The sequence below is a fragment of the Mustela nigripes genome, chromosome 6, assembly GCF_022355385.1.
Source record: "Mustela nigripes isolate SB6536 chromosome 6, MUSNIG.SB6536, whole genome shotgun sequence".
NCBI lineage: Eukaryota > Metazoa > Chordata > Mammalia > Carnivora > Mustelidae > Mustela > Mustela nigripes.
This window is the reverse complement of record NC_081562.1, coordinates 100,340,303-100,361,624: the sequence shown is the minus strand read 5'-3', so window position 1 is coordinate 100,361,624 and position 21,322 is coordinate 100,340,303. Positions and strand designations below refer to the sequence as shown.

General features: G+C 56.1%; 1 protein-coding gene across 1 annotated transcript; it reads left to right on the top strand.

The window, feature by feature from the left end:
- Positions 1-110: 110 nt before the first annotated feature.
- PTPN6 (protein tyrosine phosphatase non-receptor type 6) lies at positions 111-16,199 on the top strand. Its single transcript, XM_059403663.1, has 17 exons — positions 111-243; positions 4,969-5,225; positions 5,320-5,442; positions 5,685-5,879; positions 8,895-9,084; positions 9,244-9,360; positions 9,468-9,581; positions 9,731-9,827; positions 10,217-10,296; positions 10,466-10,615; positions 12,347-12,478; positions 12,601-12,755; positions 14,784-14,851; positions 14,958-15,109; positions 15,205-15,296; positions 15,672-15,792; positions 16,007-16,199. The coding sequence occupies exons 2-16, from the start codon at positions 5,218-5,220 to the stop codon at positions 15,784-15,786; spliced, it is 1,788 nt and encodes a 595-aa protein (XP_059259646.1). The 5' UTR covers positions 111-243; positions 4,969-5,217; the 3' UTR covers positions 15,787-15,792; positions 16,007-16,199.
- The last annotated feature ends 5,123 nt before the right edge of the window (positions 16,200-21,322 follow it).

Here is a 21,322-nt window from a genome sequence, read left to right as displayed (position 1 = left end):
GCTGTGGGCAGTCTGAGGCCAGCCCCTCCTACCTGTCCCTTCTCCAGGGATCATTAAACCAGGGGCCTGCTGCTGTGGTGTCATTGGCTTGGCAGGCTTCATTGAGGAGGAAGTTGCTGAGCTCCCTCTATTCCTCCTCACCTGTTTGGGCTGCTGTGCACAGCTGCGCCCATACTCGGCCCTACCCCTCGTGGCCCTCTGCCTGTGACTCCCCCGTTCATCTGGGGAGATGCTGTCCCATGGGTAAGTCCCGTCCCCCCCGGGTGCCACAGTCTCCTATTAGTTTGGGAGAGAGGTGCAGGGTGTATGCTCCCCGCTGGCAGGTGTGGGACCATGAGCGTGACCTGCTGCGTACCTGGCCTGGGTTTTCTTCCTGTCCCTGCCTCAAGATGTAAGGAGCTCCAGTCTCATACCCCTCTGCTTCCTCCTCCTTGTCTCTAGCACCTTCCCTGTGACAGACGCATCTTTCTTCTCTCTCCCTTGCTTGTCTCCCTTCACTCTCTGGTCCCCCTGGTCCCCTGCTTCTGCTGTCTGCTTACCCCAACCCCTGGGTAGCGCATATCACCTGAAACATACCCTGTCTGAAAGGCAAATCGGAGAAAACTCCCTGCTTCCCACGGAATTTCCTGATATCTGGGGTTTGCTCCACTTTCTTTCAGGGTCTCTTCCCTTCCCCCTCCCATGCATCATCCATGCAACAGACGCTATCGCGCATCCCCTATAGATCAGGTACTTAGTAAGGTGCTGACAATAATTTAGCGAAGAAGACAGACATGGTCCTTGCTCTCAGAAAGCTTCATTCCAGTGGGGGGCATGGACCCTTCATTCCAGTGGACACTTCATTCCAGTGTCCAGACGACACAGAGAACCCAATAAATAGGACTAATTTCAGATTTTCAGAAGTGTCATGCAGGAAACGAGACGGCTTCAGGTGCCAGCAAGTGTCTGGGGGTGCCAATGGCATTGTTAACTGGAGGGATCCAGGAGGGCTTTCCGGAGGAGGGGACAGGAGCGCCGAGAGCTGGATGATGAGGCAGAGCCAGCCATGTGGTGCCCATGGGCAGAGGCCCTGCTGTGGGCACACGGGACCAAGGACAGGGTGCAAAGAGAAAGCAGGGGAGAGGGAGGCAGAGACCTGAAACGGCATGTGCGGGCAGGATGGTGTGTCCGTGTGTGGGTGTCTGCCCTGGGCCAGGGACACGTGTAGATGGATGTGGATGGTGAGGTGTGTGTAGTGGGCCTGTGTATGCAGATGCGTGTGTACTCATCTGTGTATGACGAGCAGGGTGTGCGTGTGCAGGACCGGAAGCTGATCTCGCCTGTGCATGGCCATTGATGAGCTTGTTTATTGGATGTGTACTCTGCACTCTGGTGTTGTGTCAGCCTTTGAACTCCCAAAGGGAGGGGCCAGGCTGTGGAACCCTGGGGTGGATCTCCCTATGTAGCTCCTCTTTCTGCCCCTATAGCTCTGGGAGGGAATTCGTGGTCTTTCAGTGGGACTCAAAATCCAAGATGGAAAGGGTAGTCAGGGTTAAGTCATCCAATAGACAGACCAAGCTTCCCAGGTACCAGAAGGAAGAGGGAGGGGAGAATCCATTTCTGGGGGTGTGTGTGTGTGGAGAACTGATGTTTGATATTTGAAAAAGTAATAAAGTAGTCATCATAGGAAACAGAGACTTTAGTTGAGCTTTAACACTCGGTTATTATTTTGCCTTATTTTTTATTGAGGTAATAGCATACATAATGTGCATGAATGCTTACCGTGAGGGCTTAACCTGAATTAAACATACGGCCTGATGAACATCAAGTCTCATCCACCTGTGCACACACCAACCAGCGTTCCCAGCACCCCAGCTGTTTCCTACAAATTGCCATCTCCCAGGCAATTTATTTGTTTTCATTAAAAGAAATACATACCCATGCGACAACTTTCAAAAAGGGAAATGGGGGAAGGAAGACATCCGCATGGCCAACAGACACAGATGCTCAACATCGCTTATCCTCAGGGAAATGCAAATCAGACCCCCTGAGATAGCACCTCCCGTTTGTCAGGATGGTTAGAATCAGAGAGATGAGAAATAACCAGTGTTGGTGAGGATGTAAAGAAAGGTGCTGGTGGGAATATCAGCTGGCCCAGCCACTGTGGAAACTAGTATGGAGCTTCCTCAGAGAATTACAAGTACAAATACCAGGTGATCTAGAAATTCCGCTACTGGGTATTTACCCGAAGAAAATGGAAACGGTAATTCAAAAAGATATAGTCACCCCTATCTCATTGCAGCATTATTTACAGTAGCCAAGATAAGGAAGCAACCTAAGTGTCCATTGACAGATGAATAAGTAAGGAAGATGTGGGGTACATATACAATGGAATATTACTCAGCTGTAAAAAGAATAAGATCTTGCAATTTTTTTTTAAAGATTTTATTTATTTATTTGACAGGCAGAGATTACAGGCAGGTAGAGGCAGGCAGAGAGAGAGGAGGAAGCAGGCTCCCTGCTGAGCAGAGAGCCCGATGCGGGGCTCGATCCCAGGACCCTGAGATCATGACCCGAGCCGAAGGCAGCGGCTTAACCCACTGAGCCACCCAGGCGCCCCAGATCTTGCAATTTTTGACAACAGTGATGGATTGAGGGGTTACTATACGAACAAAAGTCAGAAACAGATCCATAAACACAGAGAATAAACTGATGGTTTGCCAGAGGGGAGGTGGGTGGGAGAGGGGCAAAATGGGTGAAGGCGAGTAGGAGGTAGAGACGTCCGGCTATGGAGTGAATGAACCATGGGGATGAAAGGCATGGTGTAGGGAAGATAGTGGTATTTAAAAAAAAAAAAAATTAAAAAGATTATTTATTTGTCTATTTATTTATATATATATTTTTTATTTATTTGAGAGAGACAAAGAATGAGAGCATGAGCAGGGGGAAGGGGGAGCGGGAGAAACAGGATCCCCGCTGAGCAGGGAGCCCACTTTGGGGCTCTATCCCAGGACCCTGGGATCATGACCTGAGGTGAAGGCAGATATTTAACTGACTGAGCCACCCAGGCGCCCCTTGCCAGTGGTATTGTAATAATGTTGATGGTGACAAGTGGTAATTGTGCCATGGTGAGGTGTGGCATACCACATAGACTTGTTAAATCACTATGTTATAACACCTGAAACTAATGTCATGTTGTGTGTCAACTCTACTTCAATTTAAAAAAAGAATAGGGGGGCGCCTGGGTGGCTCAGTGGGTTAAGCTTCTGCCTTCGGTTCAGGTCGTGATCTCAGGGTCCTGGGATCGAGCCCTGCATTGGGCTCTCTGCTTGGCAGAGAGCTTGCTTCCTCCTCTCTGCCTACTTGTGGTCTCTCTCTCTGTCAAATAAATAAAAAGTAAAAAAATTAAAAAAAAAAAAAAAAAAAAGAACAGGTAGAGGGATGCCTGGGTGGGTCAGTTGGTTAAGTGTCTGCCTTCACCTCAGGTCATAATCCCAGGGTCCTGGGACCGAGTCCTGAATCGGGCTCCCTGCTCATCGGAGAGCCTGCTTCTCCCTCTCCCTCTGCCACTCCCCATGCTCGTGTTCTCTCTCTCTGACAAATAAATAAATAAAATCTTAAAAAACAGAAAACATAAAACAGGTATAAGGGAGAAGTAAATGTCACTCCCAGATCTCTCCCCCAGCCACCTGGGGGAGGGATGCCATCAATTCGAGCTTTCTGTGTATCCTTGGTCGGGTTGCTTTTCTCTTGTTTTGGTTTGGTAGTGTTTGTGTTTGTATGTGGAATTACAGATGGGGAACATCACAAGCTTCTGGTGTGTAGGGCTCTCAAGGTCAACCAGCCCCGAGAATATGAGCCACAGGCAGGGACCTTAGCCCCCAGGGGACAGGCCCCTAGTCAGAGTCCTGAGCTCTGGCTGATTCGGAGCAGGCCCCTGGAGGAGAGCCTATGGCTCAGGCACAGGGTGGACAGCACCGAGGGGGCTGGCGGCTCTACTCCCTGCCTGCTTCCCTAGAGCTGCATCCCCTCGAGTTCTGCTCCTTGGCTCCACTGCCTGGCTAGGGCACGGTGTGACAAAGACTTGGGACAAGAAGTAGAAAAGGTGTGAGTCTGACAGCTGTGCGGCGGTCATTTTGTCCGTCCCTCTGTCCCAGCGGCTCCCCAGATATCTGTGTCGTGGGAGGTGAGAGCACCTTTGTATGGTTTGTAAGCACCTACTTGGCTTTGGCTGTTAGAAAGTCTCCCCTTGGGGCGCCTGGGTGGCTTAGTGGGTTAAAGCCTCTGCCTTCAGCTCAGGTCATGATCCCAGGGTCCTGGAATCGAGCCTTGCATTGGGCTCTCTGCTCGGCGGGGAGCCTGCTTCCCCCCCCTCTCTGCCTGCCTCTCTACTTGTAATCTCTGTCAAATAAATAAATAAAATCTTGAAAGAAAGAAAGAAAGTCTCCCCTTCCCTGCAACCCCCAGTGGCCCTGAGCTCCCAGCCTCCGTTTTTGGAAGCCCTCAGGGCCAGCACACAGTAGCTAAAGTCACTGGCTTTGCGAACCAGTGTGTGGGTGACATCCCAGCGCTGCCACGTACCAAATGGCCAGCCCTACATTCTCTGAGCATCAGGTTCCTTGTCTGTAGAAGGGAGAGAGGCACCAGCTTCGCAGAGCTCTTATGAGGAATAAATCGGCTAAGGCTAAGGCACGTCAGTGACATCATAGCACAGTGCCTGGCATGGAGTGAGACTCCATGAAATGAGACTTGTCACTGTCACTGTCATCGTGAGTGTGGAGTGTGGACCAGGGTGGGGGAAGAAGAGATGGCGTGTGACTGTGTGGGTTCACATTTATGAAGCATGGCCTTCGCCAGTAGGGCGCAAGGCACATTTGTGTCCGTATTCCGTGTGTCGTCACGCTTGGGAGTGCTATGCTCCTGAATCCGATGGCAGATGTGTGGGAAGTGGGCCCCATCCCCACCCCCCACTGCCACCCTGCTTTGCAGTCTCTTCTGCTCTGCTCTAAAACGAGAAGTACAGTGAGTTCCCCAAGGGGTCGGCCGCGCCCCTTCCTGTCCCCGCCCTGCTGGCTGCCCCCGGGCTGTGGAGTGGCAGCCCCAGCACCAGGACAGGAGGCCAGGACTGTGAGGTAGCCTGGGCGCTCCAAGCCAAGCCGCACTGAGCCATTAGCCAAGCCCCAGAGTGTTCGGCCTGCCGGGACTGCCCTGCTCACCTCACTCCCCTGCACCCCCAGGATGGTGAGGTAAGGTCCTGGGACCCACGGGACGGGACACAGGAGGCAGGGGCGTCCTGCGGCCAGAAGGGCCATCTCTTCACTGCTCCCCGGGGGCCTGCAGGTGGTTTCACCGAGACCTCAGCGGGCTGGACGCCGAGACCCTGTTGAAGGGCCGTGGGGTCCACGGGAGCTTCCTGGCTCGGCCTAGTCGCAAGAACCAGGGGGACTTCTCCCTCTCCGTCAGGTAAGGGCCCTCCATGCCAGCCTGGGCAAGTGTTTTGGCACCTCATTCCTGGTTCCCTTGTGGCAGTGCCTGCTCCCCTGGGCCCCCACTCTAGCACTGATGTGTCCCCCACCACTGTGTCTGTCTGTGCCCATCCCTTCCCTCTGTGTGTGTGTGTGTGTGCGCGTGCGCCCCAGCCCATCGCCCCTATGTCCCCACCTCTACTCTTGCACCTACTGGCCTTACCACCCGGTGCCCCGCAGGGTGGGGGATCAGGTGACCCATATTCGGATCCAGAACTCGGGCGATTTCTATGATTTGTATGGAGGGGAGAAGTTCGCGACGCTGACAGAGCTCGTGGAGTACTACACCCAGCAGCAGGGCGTCCTGCAGGACCGAGACGGCACCATCATCCACCTCAAGTACCCGCTGAACTGCTCCGACCCTACCAGCGAGAGGTGAGGGACTTGATGGCCCACTCCCACTGCTAGGGCTGCCCCACTGCCTTCCCAGAGCTCTGCAGGCCCCTTTCTTCCACGTGATCCCAGGCCCGTGTCTCAGGGGACGGACCTGCCACCCCTTTCCCTCAACCCCCCGAGAAAGCAGGGGCCATGGCCTTGCCCTTCTTCAGGGTCCCAGTTGGCTGGTGTCCCAGGCCCTCCTGGGGATGCAGAGGCCTAGTGGCTGCATCTGGTAGTAGGCCAGCTCTGTTGTTAGAAAGCTCTTCTTCCTTCCTTGGAGCTGAATCTGCACAGGAGGACATTTAATGTCTTGTCTGAGCAGCGCGGTGATGATGGGTCTGCTTGTGGGGGCTCCATGGGGCTTGACCAGTCCCTTGACCAGAACACGGAGCTGTGGAAAACTGTGTGACAGGTTTGCGCGTGCAAGGGGCCTGGTACCTGGGCACCGGGTAATACTGAAGGTGTTGCCCTCCTCCCTCCTGTCCCTCTCCAAAGACGTGGTCCCCGGGACTGGGCAGGCCGCAGCACGTATGGTCTCCCTATAGCATGGGTGGGGGTGGGGGACCCGAACCCTTGGGATCACATGGTGGCTTCTTTTAGCCGCTGTGTCCCAAAGACAGCTCCGTCAAAGTGAAGGGCAGCTGAATAATTCCAGGGCCATTGTTTTTCACCTTCCTGGGGCCAAGGCAACTTGCCTTATTCTGTATGTGTGTGTTGATTGTTGTCATGATTGTGACCCTGGGCTCTGCCAGGTTTCAGTCTATCTGAGAGGCACGCCGCTCAACCCACATCTTTGTTCCAGTCACTGGTTAAAAGTTGGAACTGGGTGAGGCTGAGGTAAGGGCCTCGTGGCCACTGGACGCCACTCTCCAAGCCAGCCTAAAGCCATGGATCCATTCCCTTTGGAGCCACCTCTTTGAGGAGTGAGGCCCAAGCATGGGTGACTTTGTTCATGGTGGCCCTTCTTGGTGGTGGCCCCTCTCCCTCTGGCCCTTTTCCTCTGCTCGGCCTGCCACACTCATGGGGGTTTGCCGCCCAGGCCCTCTTAAACTCTTCGCGTCCTCTCTTCCTCTTTGCCCAAAGTCAGCATCTGCCCTGCTACAGGGTGGGTTGATGGAGGCCCTAGAGGAGGAGCAGGAATGGATGGAGCTGAAGAGGGAAGAAGAAGCTGGGCAGACCCCCCACCGCCCAGGGGGAGCCTGAGGCCCAGAGAAGCAGGAGAAGGACAGAGCTGGAGGCGGCTGCAGGAGAGGGAAGGACTGAGGTAGCGGCGAAGGCTTAGCTGACTCTGAGAGGCCCTTTTGGTTCCCCAGGCCAGGATGCCAGGGTGCCCGGCTCACCCCTGACCCTGGGATTTTGTGTGGGAGGCTTTCTCCATACCTCCCTTTGTGTTCCTTGCCCGAGTAGCTGCCCCTCCTCCTCAGAGGGAATTTGCATTTGTCTTGCCAATGGCTAGCTCTCTGCTTGTGGTCAGCCTGATATTTGCATGGAAACTTCCTCATCCTGGCCCAGGGAGACCAGGGTCAGCCCCCTCCCCATTGCGGGGTGGGGGTGGGGGGAGCTCTGGTCTTCCCTGAGTGGTGGGATGGGGTGACCTCCCCTACCCGCCAGGTGCTGCTTCTGGACAGGGCAAGAGTGAGCTGGGGCCAGACAGACTGGCCCCTCTCACCTCCCCCCATCCCTGCGGTTGGAAAATGCCCCCTCCCCTGGTCCCTGGGTTGAGGAAACCTCACACCCTCACTTCTCACTCTCTCCCCAGAAGGAGTTTTGTGTTTTTTCCATCACGTGGTTTCCTGTGGGGCTGGGCATTGTGGGGCTACAGTTTCCTCCTGGGAAGGGGGTGTGCTTCGGGGAAAGGTCCTAGTTCTGCTTTCTGCCCTTCTGAGCCCCTCCGAGCCCCAGCCTCATCTCCATCTCTGGGCTACCCCAGAAACCCACCCCCCCCACTGTTTCCCACCCCTCCCACCCCCAGGGTTGTCTGTCTTCCTTGGTACCCAGGGGGAGTTGTCCCCATTGTGACTCCCTCGTGACTCCCATCTCCATTGCTCTTTGTGGTTTGGCCTCTGTATTTCTCTTGGTCTCCCTCCTCTTTTCCTAATGCAGTCCTGACTTTCCTGAGACCCTTCCTTGGTTTCTCCCCTACAGTTCTTCTGGGTATAGCCTGCCTTTCTGCCTCTGTCTTATGCTCTCAGAGGCAGGCCTGGTTAGAACTCCCAAGGCTTCCCTATCAGCTCAGGGCCTTGGGCCAGTGTGATCAATAAGCTTCAGGTTCCTCATCTGTACAATGGGATGGTACCTACCTCTCAGGATTTTCGTGAGAGCAATGGACCTAAACACCGTGGTGGATCTGAGGGGCACCTGGCTGGCTCATTTGGAGGAGCATGCCACTCTTGATCTCGGGGTTGTAAGTTTGAGCCCCACGGTGGGTGCAGAGATGACTTTAAAAAGATATATATATATATATATATTTTTTTTTTTTTTTTAAAGATTTTATTTATTTATTTGACAGACAGAGATTACAAGTAGGCAGAGAGGCAGGCAGAGAGAGGAGGAAGCAGGCTCTCTGGAGCCCGATGTGGGGCTCGATCCCAGGACCCTGGGATCATGACCTGAGCCGAAGGCAGAGGCTTTAACCCACTGAGCCAGCCAGGTGCCCCTAAAAAGATATTTTAAAAAAAATATCGTGGTGGATTTTTTTTTTTAAAGATTTTATTTATTTATTTGACAGAGAGAGATCACAAGTAGGCAGAGAGGCAGGCATAGAGAGAGAGAGAGGAGGAAGCAGGCTCCCTGCTGAGCAGAGAGCCCAATGCAGGACTTGATCCCAGGACCCTGAGATCATGACCTGAACCAAAGGCAGCGGCTTAACCCACTGAGCCACCCAGGCGCCCCAATCGTGGTGGATTTGAAAGCATCTAGCACAGTGCCTGGCCCTGTCCCTCTCTGTGAACATCTCTGCTCAGCGTCTGCCCCTGGGCTTAGATGTCCCTTCCCCTATGTTGCCTTCTCTAGGTGGTACCATGGTCACATGTCTGGGGGGCAGGCAGAGGCACTGCTGCAGGCCAAGGGGGAGCCCTGGACATTTCTTGTGCGTGAGAGTCTCAGCCAGCCTGGAGATTTTGTGCTATCCGTGCTCAGCGACCAGCCCAAGGCTGGCCCAGGCTCCCCACTCAGAGTCACTCATATCAAGGTCATGTGTGAGGTAAGGCAGCCAAGCTTTTGATAGGGCCTCCTGCCAGGGCTCCTGTCTATACCCCAAAGCAGGGGTGGTGGCGTGGGTCAGCCTGGGCTTCAGTCCAAGGCTGGGGTCCAGGGAGGGAGACTCAGATCGTGCGGAATGGCCTGACTTGGCATCCCTCAGGGTGGACGGTACACTGTGGGTGGTTCAGAGACCTTCGACAGTCTCACAGACCTGGTGGAGCATTTCAAGAAGACAGGGATCGAGGAGGCCTCGGGGGCCTTTGTCTACCTGCGGCAGGTGAGAGGGGCGGGCCTGGATGTCTCCTTCCCCTTCCTGAGTGATCCTGCAGACCCAGAAGCTTTTGGGATCTCAAGTTGCTGACTTCTTGCCCCCTCCCTGCCCAGCCATACTATGCCACTCGGGTGAATGCCGCAGACATTGAGAATCGGGTCCTGGAACTCAACAAGAAGCAGGAGTCGGAGGACACAGCCAAAGCTGGCTTCTGGGAAGAGTTTGAGGTGCATGGTGGGGCCATCAGAGTGACTGGTGTGGGGTCCAGACCCCATCCCTTCTCTCCCCACCCCTTACACTGGTCTGGCCCACCTTCCCTCTGGGCGTGGATGTCCCTCCAGGGGCCAGCACTTTACTTCTTCCTCTCGCCCCTCAGAGTCTGCAGAAGCAGGAGGTAAAGAACTTGCACCAGCGGCTGGAAGGTCAGAGGCCAGAGAACAAGAGCAAGAACCGTTATAAGAACATTCTCCCGTGTGAGTACCCTAACCCCAGGGCAGCCTCCATCCCTCCCCCTTCCCAGGCAGTGTCACTCAGGAGACTCCCCTTCCCTGAGCCAACCTCCCCTCATCTCATACAGTCTCTATCCCCAGCTCGAGGAGGGTCCACCTCCTCACCCAGCCTCCCCTCTTCCAGAAAGCCTCTGCCCCACGCAGTGGAGCCTCCCCATACCCCACGTCCACCATCCTCCTTCCTCTGAAACCTTCCTCCCTGCCCCCCAACTCCCCAGCTGCCCACAGTGCTCTGACAGCCTCCTGGCCTCAGAGACAAGACTGGCCTGTGAGCTTAGGAAGGGTCTGCCCCAGAGGCTGGTGAGTGCCTGGCTGACCCAGGCCCATCTCGTTTCCTCCCCGCCCACTCCCAGTTGACCACAGCCGAGTGATCCTGCAGGGACGTGACAGTAACATCCCTGGGTCCGACTACATCAATGCCAACTATGTCAAGGTTGGTGGTAACTGCTCGTCGAGGGAGGAGAGCCTGGGCCCTGGGGATTCCCCATTCACAGGGGCACTGGATCCAGAGTCACGTAGGCACAGCCGACATGTTAGGTGGTGTGGGGGGGGGATGCGGGGGCCCACAGGCCTGGGGTGCAGCTCTCTACACTTGCTTCCAGAACCAGCTGCTAGGCCCCGACGAGAACACTAAGACCTACATTGCCAGCCAGGGCTGCCTGGAGGCCACGGTCAATGACTTCTGGCAGATGGTATGGCAGGAGAACACCCGCGTCATCGTCATGACCACGCGAGAGGTGGAGAAGGGCCGGGTAAGGCCGAGTCCCGTGTGCCCCTGACTCCCACAGCCCTCCTTCCCGGGGTGTAACACCCATCACCATGAAATCAAAGAGAATCCAGGTGCCAGGGCAGAAGGGAACCTCAGAGGGCAAGGTCCAGCCCTTGTTGGGAAACTGAGGCATAGAGACCATTTTGGGTACACACTGTCTCCCAGATCCCTGCTTCCAACCTGGGGCTCTCCTGACCACCAGACCCAGGTTTTATTTTTCCAATTATTTTTAAAAAGATTTTATTTAGGGGCACCTGGGCAGTTCAGTCAGTTAAGCATCTGCCTTTGGCTCAGGTCATGCTGCTGGGGTCCTGGGATCATTAGCATCTACCTCCCTGCTCAGGGGTGAACCTGTTTCTCCCTCCCCCTCTGCTCTTCCCCTTCTCGCGCTCATGCTCTCTCTCTCTCTCTCTCAAATGAATAAATAAAACCTTAAAAAAATTGTTTTAGAGATTTTCTTTATTTGACACAGAGAGAAAGCATGTGAGTGGGGTCAGGGGGAGGGGCAGAGGGAAGAGCAGACTCACCGCTCAGCTCCAAACCTGATGCAATGCCAGGCTGGATCCCAGGATCCTGAGATCATGACCCGAGCCAAAGTCAAATGCTCAACAGACTGAGCTGCCCAGGCACCTTCAGACCCAGGTTTTAAATGGGCTTTCTTGGGACGCCTGGGTGGCTCAGTTGGTTGAGCAGCTGCCTTCGGCTCAGGTCATGATCCCAGGGTCCTGGGATCGAGTCCCACATCGGGCTCCTTGCTCCGCGGGGAGCCTGCTTCTCCCTCTGACTCTGCCTTCCACTCTGTCTGCCTGTGCTTGCTCTCACTCTCTCTCTCTCTTACAAATAAATAAATAAAATCTTTAAAAAAAAAAATAAATAAAATAAATGGGCTTTCTTCCTTAAAGTGTCTCAAGCAACATGCCCCTTCCCACCTGTCCCCATCCTAGCAACAGCCCTCCTGTCCTCTCTCTGCCTCCTAAGTCTCTGGAGTCTGCCCCTCATCCTCACCCTGCTGCCCAGCCTGGACTCCCTCCCTATAGGCTGCCCCCATTGACAGCACATCTCCCCTGGAGTCAGAGGGGTCCCCCTCAGAGCACACACGCTATGTCAGGTTGTGCCTTCTCTGAGAATCTTCCTGTGGCTCCCAGTTGTCTTCAGGATCCAGTCCCACTCTAAGAGCAGGCCTTCCAGGCCTGGTGGCTTCCCTGCAACCACCTGCCTCAGGTTCCCACGCCTTCGCAAGAGTGCACTTTCTGCTAGGAAAGGACTTCCTCTCTCTGCACTATCTCTGCCTAACAGACTCCTTGTTTTTGAACCCCAGGCTCAAATGCTCCCTCCTCTGTGAAGCCACCTCTGATTTCCACCATAATCTAGAGGGAGAATTAGTCTCTCCCTTTCTGCCGTGCTCCCCAGGGGGTCTGTTTCCCCTGTTCACCTGTCTCTCTGTGGATGGTGGAGGCCCAGGGGCATAAGCTGCGTCTTCCTCTTTGTTGTGGGCTGGGCTGCACCAGCCGGTGTTTACTGAGAGAACTGTAGGGTCAAGGGCTTTGTCAGGTCTCACCACCTGTTAGTGACTAAGCCAGGACCGGATCCACCTCGGATTCCAGGCCAGTTCATCCATTCATCCAGCTGATTGGGCCAGCACTGGGGACACAGGACCTTGAAAAGGGCCTGGAACAGGCCCCTGAACATCCTCACCTCCACTCTCCCTTTGCAGAACAAGTGTGTCCCATACTGGCCAGAGGTGGGCACACAGCGTGTCTACGGACCCTACGTGGTCACCAACTGCAGGGAACACGACACAGCGGAGTACAAGCTCCGGACCTTACATGTCTCCCCGCTGGAGAATGTGAGTGTCTTCCAGCTCCCTGCTCCCCAGGACCCCCTCCTTGGATCTGCTCTTGCCCGCTGGGGTGGGGGATGGGGCGACATGTGGGAACAGAGGGCACTGGCCCCATGCGCTCTGCCCAGGGGGACCTGGTTCGAGAGATCTGGCACTACCAGTACCTGAGCTGGCCTGACCATGGGGTCCCCAGTGAGCCTGGGGGTGTCCTCAGCTTCCTGGACCAGATCAACCAGCGGCAGGAAAGTCTGCCTCACGCAGGACCCATCATTGTACACTGCAGGTGAGAATAATGAGGTTAGCAGTAGTAATCAAAAGAGTCGCTGGCTGGGAAATACTGGGGACTGAGGGCCATGTGCTCTGGTAAACGATCATTTCCCCCCGTTCATGCACTCAGTGCTCGGCCTGATCCCAGCCGCCTCCGGGCTTCTGGATGGCTCCAGATCCAAGGCAGAAACTTAGCTTGTAGCAACGTTGCTGATGGAGCCTCTGCCTGGGGTGGGGAGCGGGTGGCTTCTGTAGAGACTTAACTGCATGGGCCACCTCCTGCAACCTTCCGGAATACAGATGAGCAAACACCCCGGTGACTTGCCAGCCAGCCCGTGGGAGAGTCTGCGCGGGTGCTCACAACAGACCTAGGTCCCGGTGGCTCGCGCTTTCTCACACGGGCTTACTCAGCCTGTATTTCTTCTTGGCCCTGGCACCTTCCATCTGGGGTCAGTGTGGCTCCTTACGTTTTCTTTCTCCGAATCTGTAGCCCTGAGGGTGCTTAGCCTTCTTCTCTCTTTCTGCCTTCCCAGCTAGGGAGTCTAGCTCGGCCTCCAGGGTGGTGCAGGGATGGGAGATGTTTTCCCAGAGGGGCAGCTGTATTACTAGCTCCATCAAGTTCTTGATCAGGAGCCCTTGTTCCTGCTAGGTGGTGGGGGTGGCCATCACGGAAGAGTGGGGGGCCCCCTCAGTTCTGAGGGTTAGAGTCCTGGAGATGGGCCTACCCATGTGGCCTGGTCTGGGTCGATGGGACCCTGCGGGTGCAGGTTCCTGGACAGAGACCAGTAGGTTTAAACTCCTGCTGTTCTGCTCACTGGCTGTGTGATCGCAGACAAATTACTTCACTTCTCTGACCCTCAGATTCCTCATCTGTAAATTCAGGATCTCCTATGCTTGCTGTGAGGATTCACTGAAACCCTGTCCCTGTGTCTGGAATGCAGTAATCTCTCCAGAAATGGGAGCTATTGATGGTTTAATAACACATCCAGGCCTGGAATGGGGAAACAGGAGCCTGTTTCATCTACTTCCCTTCCCACTCCCTCCAGTGACCCCAGGCTGAGGGCCTCACGCATCTTCCTTCTTCCCACCAGTGACTTTAGTCCTAGGGCAGGGCTGGGTGAGCTGAATCTGGGGGTGCCCCCTGCCTGTCATCTAAGGGACTCTGCAGGGGTAGGCCCATCATTAAGAAGGACCCTCCTTCTACTCCCCTACTACTTCTTGAAATCCCCATGGCCTTTATTTAGATGTTACAGGAAGGAAGTGGGTAAGGGGGGGTTATTTTTGACAACCTGGGTTTGAAATTAGTGCGACTCAGGCCACGAGCCTGGCAGCTCTGCCAAGAGGCAGAACTGGGGTCTCTGAGAGATCCTGAGGTTCCTGGGACCTGTGTGCCCCAGGATGTGGCAGAGGGTGAGGAAAGAAGGGAAACCTCATGCCTCACAGTGCCTCCACACCTCCCCATCTCCTCCCCCCAGCCCCCTTTGTGCCCTACTGCCTAGAAGGCTGCCCTTTCCCTGTCCTCAGGGTCTGAAGAAACAAAACCCTCTTAAAAGCTCTAAATAAAACTTTTGAATGGTGGGGAGGGGGGCTTGACAGGGAAGGCCTCATTCAGGCCAAGGGTTTGGGAGCGAGCTGGGGGAGGCCCAGAGTGCCTGGGGGGCAGGCAGGATGCTGGTGGGGCTTGGGGGGGGTCCTAGATCTTCCAGAGTAGGGAGTAGCCCCCAGCCAGCAATGAGGAAGTGAAGCAGGAAGTAGGGGAGTGAGGTGCTGGGAAGAAAGAAAGGGGGAGCAGCATGGGGGGAGGGGGTGGGATCCAGCCTGGGGGCACTGGAGAGCCAGGCCCGCCTACAGATCCCTGGGCTGAAGCGCTGAGCACAGGTGCACAAGTTGGCTAACTTCTACCTCTGGCTAGCGTGCCCGGTGACCCTGGACATGTCACCTCCTCTCGCTGGAGCCTCCGTTTCTGCCAGAGCTGAATGCTGGGGCTCCCCTTTCCCATGGAGGCATGGCCTGGGCCTCTGATGGTGCCCCCTTCCCTCCCCAGCGCAGGCATTGGCCGCACGGGCACCATCATTGTCATCGACATGCTCATGGAGAGCATCTCCACCAAGGGTGAGGGTGACTTGTGGGGGATGCAGGTGGGGGAGGGGGCTGGGTGAGCAGCCCCTCGGTGTCCACCCCTTTCTGGGCCTGGGGTCCAACTGCCACGCCTGCCCAGGGTTGGACTGTGACATTGACATCCAGAAGACCATCCAGATGGTGCGGGCTCAGCGCTCGGGCATGGTGCAGACGGAGGCACAGTACAAGTTCATCTATGTGGCCATCGCCCAGTTCATTGAAACTACCAAGAAGAAGCTGGAGGTCATGCAGGTGGGTGCAGCAGGGCCTGGTAGGGCGCTGGGGGGTTGTGGGTCTGGCCATATGCTGCTGGGACCACGGCCCTTCCACCCCACCTCTGCCCACAGTCCCAGAAGGGCCGGGAGTCAGAGTACGGGAACATCACCTACCCCCCAGCCATGAAGAATGCCCATGCCAAGGCCTCCCGCACCTCCTCCAAGTGAGTGACCCCTGCCTGCCACCTCCCTGCAGCTGCCCGTCCCTCCTCCCTGCCTGGCCTTCCACAGGGGCCGCTGTTAGGGAGGCCTGGGTTCAAGTTCCAGCTTGGCTCTTACTACCTGTATGAGCAAGTGTTTCCCCGAGTGCCCTCTCTGTGGGGCCTGTGCTGGGCACCGGTGGTGTTACTAATGTGGGAGATGCAGCCGCTCCCCGCAGGGAGCTTCTGGTCTAGTGAAAGGACTGTGACCCGCTCTCCTCTTTCAGTTTGTTCATCTGTGAAATGGGGGGAGACAGGGGGTTTGCTGGTGCTGGGGCACCGGCCCTGTCTCCTGACCTGTGCCAACTGCCCTCACACACTTGCCCACCACACCTGCAGACACAAGGAGGACGTATATGAGAACTTGCACAGTAAGAACAAGAAGGAGGAGAAGGTGAAGAAGCAGCGGTCGGCAGACAAGGAGAAGAGCAAGGGTTCCCTTAAGAGGAAGTGAGCCAGGGTACGCTCCCCACCACCACTCCCTCCCCGCCCCACTCCCCCAACCCCCAACCTTCGGGCTCCTGCCTGCCCTGCTCCCAGTGTTCCCTGGATCCAGTGCTTTCCCCTGGAGGGATGGGGTGGCAACTACCTCACCCTGCTTTTCCCAGCCTTTCCAGACCCTTCTTGTACCCCTTCTGGGTTCCAGGCACCCTCTTACTCCCTTCTCCCTGCAGCCTCAGGCCTGATCCCCGCAGAGGCCTCCATGGACCAAGCCACAGCCGGAACCTAGGAGCCCGCCCCCATTCTATTGTAATTTAAATGGCTGCGTCCCTACTTCCCTCTTGCTGATGTGTATATAGCCCAGCAAGGCCTCAGGCGGTGCTGGGGCCCTTTACTCTTGTAAATAAAGCCCTTAGGATTACTGTGTGTGGGGGTCTCTAATTCTGAATGCTTGGATGGGAGGGGCTCAGAAGGGGACAGAGAGGGAGGTGAGCAGGGAGCCCTGTGTGTGTGTGTGTGTGTGTGTGTGTGTGTGTATTTTCACATTAAAGCTCAGCCTTCACGGTCAGACCCTGTTCTGGACACTGCTTAACATAGGAGTGTGGCCAAGGGCTGGGCTCCTCAGTCTCTCCTTCAACGTGGAGACTGATCAAAAGTACAGTGCAGGGGCACGTGGGTGGCTCAGTGGGTTAAAGCCTCTGCCTTCTGCTCAGGTTATGATCTCAGGGTTTTGGGATTGAGCCCCGCATCGGGCTCTCTGCTCAGCAGGGAGCCTGCTTCCTCCTCTCTCTGACTGCCTCTCTGCCTACTTGTAATCTCTGTCTGTCAAATAAATAAATAAAATCTTATAAAAAAAAAAGGTACAGTGCAGGAAATACAGTCAATGGTATGGTAATAGTTGTGTGGTGACAGGTGGTGGCTGCACCTGTTAGGAGCATAGCCTGCTGCCCCAACTTGTGGGGATCACTATGTTGTACACCCAAAACTGATGTCATATTGTGCCAACTGTACTTCCATTTTATTTTATTTATTTTTTATTTTATTTTATTTTATTTTTTATTTTTTTAAAGATTTATTTATTTGACGGACAGAGATCACAAGTAGGCAGAGAGGCAGGCAGAGAGAGGAGAAAGCAGGCTCCCTGCTGGGCAGAGAGCCTGATGCAGGGCTCGATCCCAGGACCCCGAGACCATGACCTGAGCCGAAGGCAGAGGCTTAACCCACTGAGCCACCCAGGCGCCCCTATTTTTTTTTTTTAAGATTTTATTTATTTATTTGAGAGAGAGACAGTGAGAGAGAGCATGAGCGAGGAGAAGGTCAGAGGGAGAAGCAAACTCCCCATGGAGCTGGGAGTCCAATGCGGGACTCGATCCTGGGACTCTAGGATCATGACCTGAGCCGAAGGCAGTGGTCCAACCAACTGAGCCACCCAGGCGTCCCTGTACTTCCATTAAAACAAACAAACAAACAAACAAAAAAAACATATCTGGGGCACCTGAGTGGCTTAGTGGGTTAAGCCTCTGCCTTTGGCTCAGGTCCTGATCCCAGGGTCCTGGGTTCTCTGCTCAGCGGGAAGCCTGCTTCCCCCCTCTCTCTCTGCCTGCCTCTCTGCCTGTGATCTTTGTCTGTCAAATAAATAAATAAAAATTAAAAAAACCCCACATATCTATACAATAAAATGGAGCGGGAAGCTCCTGACGGCAATCCTTGTCAGGGACGAAGGTCGCAACCAGCAACAATAACTCATTCCAGACTTGTCATGGGTCGGGGCACTGTTTCAAAGACTACACATTCAATCTAGGTGCCTGTGCAATTTCCACTGCACTGCAGTGGAAACTGAGGCACAGATCGACTACCCATGACTTGCTCGCAGGCACAGAACTGTTGAGCAGTGAGGCCGTCTGCCTCCAGAGCACATGCTCCTGGAGCGACAGCTGGGGTCCCCCTGAATGGACACACGTGCAAGCCTCCAGCCCTGACTTCCAGATCTCAGAGCTCAGGAAGCGCAGTCCTAGCTCCTGCCACCCCCGCCCCTCCTTCCGCAGGTTCCTGGGGGCTCCCGGTGGAGCGTCTAGCTCCTCCCTTCTCCATAGCCGCCGCCTCCACCTTGAGCTCCTGACCGACCGTTTTATATTTGCCCCCTCCTCCCTGTCCTGTGTCCAGGGTGAGCCACCAGAGATTCTGTCCTTGGGCTGAGGCTTTCTCTTGATTGGCCCGTGAAACCTGTGAGGGTCCCTGTAGCAGGAGAGGCCGAAGGACAGTCCTCCCTCACGGTCTTTGGCATGTGCTGTGTCGCCAGGTGTCCAGTGTGTCCCAGACACTGGAGCCGTCCTGGGGGCATGGTGTGGGCACGACAGTTCCCATCGCTGTGGAGCTAGGAGATGGACCCAGAAGCAGGCCATGGGGCCGCAGATACAATATGGACGGTGTTAAGAAGGAAGCAAACAAAGGAGACAGAGTGAGAGGGGGAGAGGAGAGCTTGGATTGGGCCACACAATAGGCCCTGGAGCCCTTGGCCTCCTGGGGGTGGGTGGGGCATCACCTGTGGGCCTCAGGGCTTCTCTCCCAGCAACGGCTAGAGCTGCACAAAGAAAGGAGGGTCCCACCCCTCTAACCATCCCAGGGCTAACTGCCTGTGGGCTGGGACTTGCACCCAGGGCATTGAGGTGGGTCCAAGAACAGCTCTGCCCTGAAGGGGCACGGCCCAGCCCTCCCGCCCCCACTGAGCCCCACTCCCGCCATACCCCTCCCCCACAGCAGTGGCTATTTCTCCCCTCAGGACGCCTGTGAGGTTTGTAATGGGTAGGCTCCGTGCTGGTGCTCCTGGCCAGCTCTGGCCTCCCGGAGGGGAGGGCTCCCCATCACTAGGGCTGAGGACAGGGGGCGCCCCGCTGAGCCCTGCCTTCTCTTCAACAGGCAGGGATGCCCAGCAGAGGCTGAGCCCTCGCTGACCTCAGGGATCTCTGGCCCTGGGCCAGGTGGGAGGCCTCAGAAGAAGTGGGTAGCCACGGGGAGAGGCCAAAGGAGCTGGAAGAGAGCCCCTCTCTTTTCTCGTTGTAGACCGGGCTCCCAGTGTAGGCCCAGGGGCAAAGGAGGCAGGTGGGAGAGAAGGGACGTGTGGAAAAGGGTGGGAGGCCTAGCGAGGCCTAGCCAGCGCCTCAGAGGAGGCGCCTAGGGCTGGCCACGGGAGGGAAGGGGTTAAGGCCGTGGGGGGGCAGCCTATGGCAGGAGGACACACCTGTGCGCAGGGGCGGCGGGCGGGGCCCAGGTGAGGAGCCTGCGCTGCCAGGCCGGCGGAGAAGGAAGGAGGAAGAGTGGAGGCTGGGGCAGGCGGGCTCTAGGCCTTTGAATCTTGGGCCTTGACTCCCCTTCCTCTCCTCAGCACTCACTCTGTGGGGGGCAGGCGGCTCGGTGACAGGTAACTGGCCACTGGGAGAGGGAGTAGGGGGACGACCTAGGGACCACAGAGCGGGGCTGAGGGCCGATGATGAATTAGTGTGTGTATGGGGGGGTGCAGGACAAGCTGTGTGGGCTATGGGGGAAGGGGCTCCAAGGCAGAGAACAGGTGGGCAGGGGCCTGGGTCTCCGGGGCTCCGCAGCTCGGGGTGGGACTGGTGGCGGGCTGCAGGGCTCACCCGGAAGTGTCTCGAGGGACTCGGGTGGTGGGGGGATGGGAGCCAAGGTTCTGCAGCCTCTCCACAGGGAGCCTGGGCGGAGGACTGCCAGGCCCGGAGGTGGGCAGGCTGGGTGGGGGCCCCCGTCTTACCCAGCAGTGTTTGGGTGCTGGTTGGGAGTCTCTAATACTGCCGGGTAATGATGGAGGCCCCTGTCTCCGTGTCAGCGACATCTATCGCCTCAGGACCCCCCCCCCCCCCCCCCCCCCCCCCGGCCGCCACCCCCCCCCCCCCCCGCCCCCCCCCCCCCGCCGCCCCTCCCGATGGCTGCAATCCCCTCTCCGGAACCTCCCCACACACTGTGGAAGCCCCTTCATCTTGAGTGAAGGGTGCTGCAGAAGAGGTGGCTGTCGGGTTGGCTGGCTGCCCACTGAAGGGACACAATGGCCCTGAGGCCCCCCCCCCCCCGCCAGTGGGATTTGTCATCTGGTGGATCCAGAACCCACCGCTAACCTTGGGCTTGGCTCGCACACTCTCAAGAGACCTCACCTGGCCTGAGGCCAGGGTCCCGGTAACAACGGGTCAGCTGTGGCCGGGAGCCGCGTGTCCGCCGGCTCTGGGTCCGTCTTCCAGCACAGTGTTGGATGGTCTAATTGTGAAGCTCCTAACACTGTCTGGTAAAGATGGCCCCCGGGCCGGCTCCCTCGGCAGTGACCTTCAGGGAACCCTGAAGACCATGGAGGCCTCCTGAAGAACCACCTCTGACCTTTACCCCTCTGGGTGGGGGGTACAAATACTAGAAAGGGGGAACAATGGGGAGGAGACAAAATGGCTGCCCCTGGAGCCGCAGCAGGATTTGGAAACATAGTCCTTCACTGGGTACCTGCATTCTCTTCCCGCCTTGGGAAGGGGAAAGAAATAAAGTGTGCCTAGGAACTCGTGGCGGACGGATTCAGGTCACTTGACCTGTCTTTGGTCTGGTTGTCGATTTCGTCTTGGGCTCCTAGCTCCTGAGGAGTGGGAAGCCATACGTGCTTCATCTCCCTGTCCCTTTTACGACACTAACCTGCAGAGCAGGGGAACATTAGGTAATCTAATTTTCTTCAACGATCCAGGATCCAGGAGAAGCGGAAGACGAATCCCTAACCTGGAAGACTTATGTCCTCCCCTACCATGTACTCTAATTCCTGCACATATTTTTGCCCCCAGTGCTAATGGTTCCCAATGTTCCCCGTCTCCCTATAAAAAGAAGGAATGGGAAGCTGTGGCTTCGTTTCTCTGGTGCTTGAGTTGTCAAGCTGTGTCTTGGGACCAGTATGAGGTAGCCGGCTAGGAACTGAAAAGGGGCACCTGATCTGTTCGGAGCCCAAGGCTACCGGCACAAAGAGCCTACCTCCATAGGTAAAACCTTGTTCTACAAACAGCTTCTCACACCTGGAGACTGAGAAATCAGATGTGGGTAGCCCCCAGCAAGGAACATGATCCGCTAGGCTTTTGGAGTCCCTCTACAGGCGCAAATAGCTTCCCTCACAGCTACATGGAAACTTGTTACCAAGGAAGCAGCTCGTGTTGGGGTCATCAGATTTTTTTGGTTTGGCTCAGCAAAGCCACAGCTGCTCCAGCCTTGAAAAAGGAAATGTTGGTGAATAAACGCTGGTGATGTGGTAGAAGTGGAGGGTGGAGTGAAAAGGGCAGCTGGGCCATGGGATCCGAGGACCTGTTGCTCCCAGTTTGGGTCCTGTTTTGGATTTGACTCAGCTGGGCTTTGAGGGTGAGCATTAGGGCCTTCTGGCCCTTAACGCTTTCTTAACCGCCATGGTTAGAACCTTTGCGCCCCCTGCTGGCAGATACAAAGACCCAGGCGTGCGTGATCTGAACCCACGCATGCGTGCCTCACCTCATCCAGCTCAGACACAGGACGCAAGGAGACTTCAG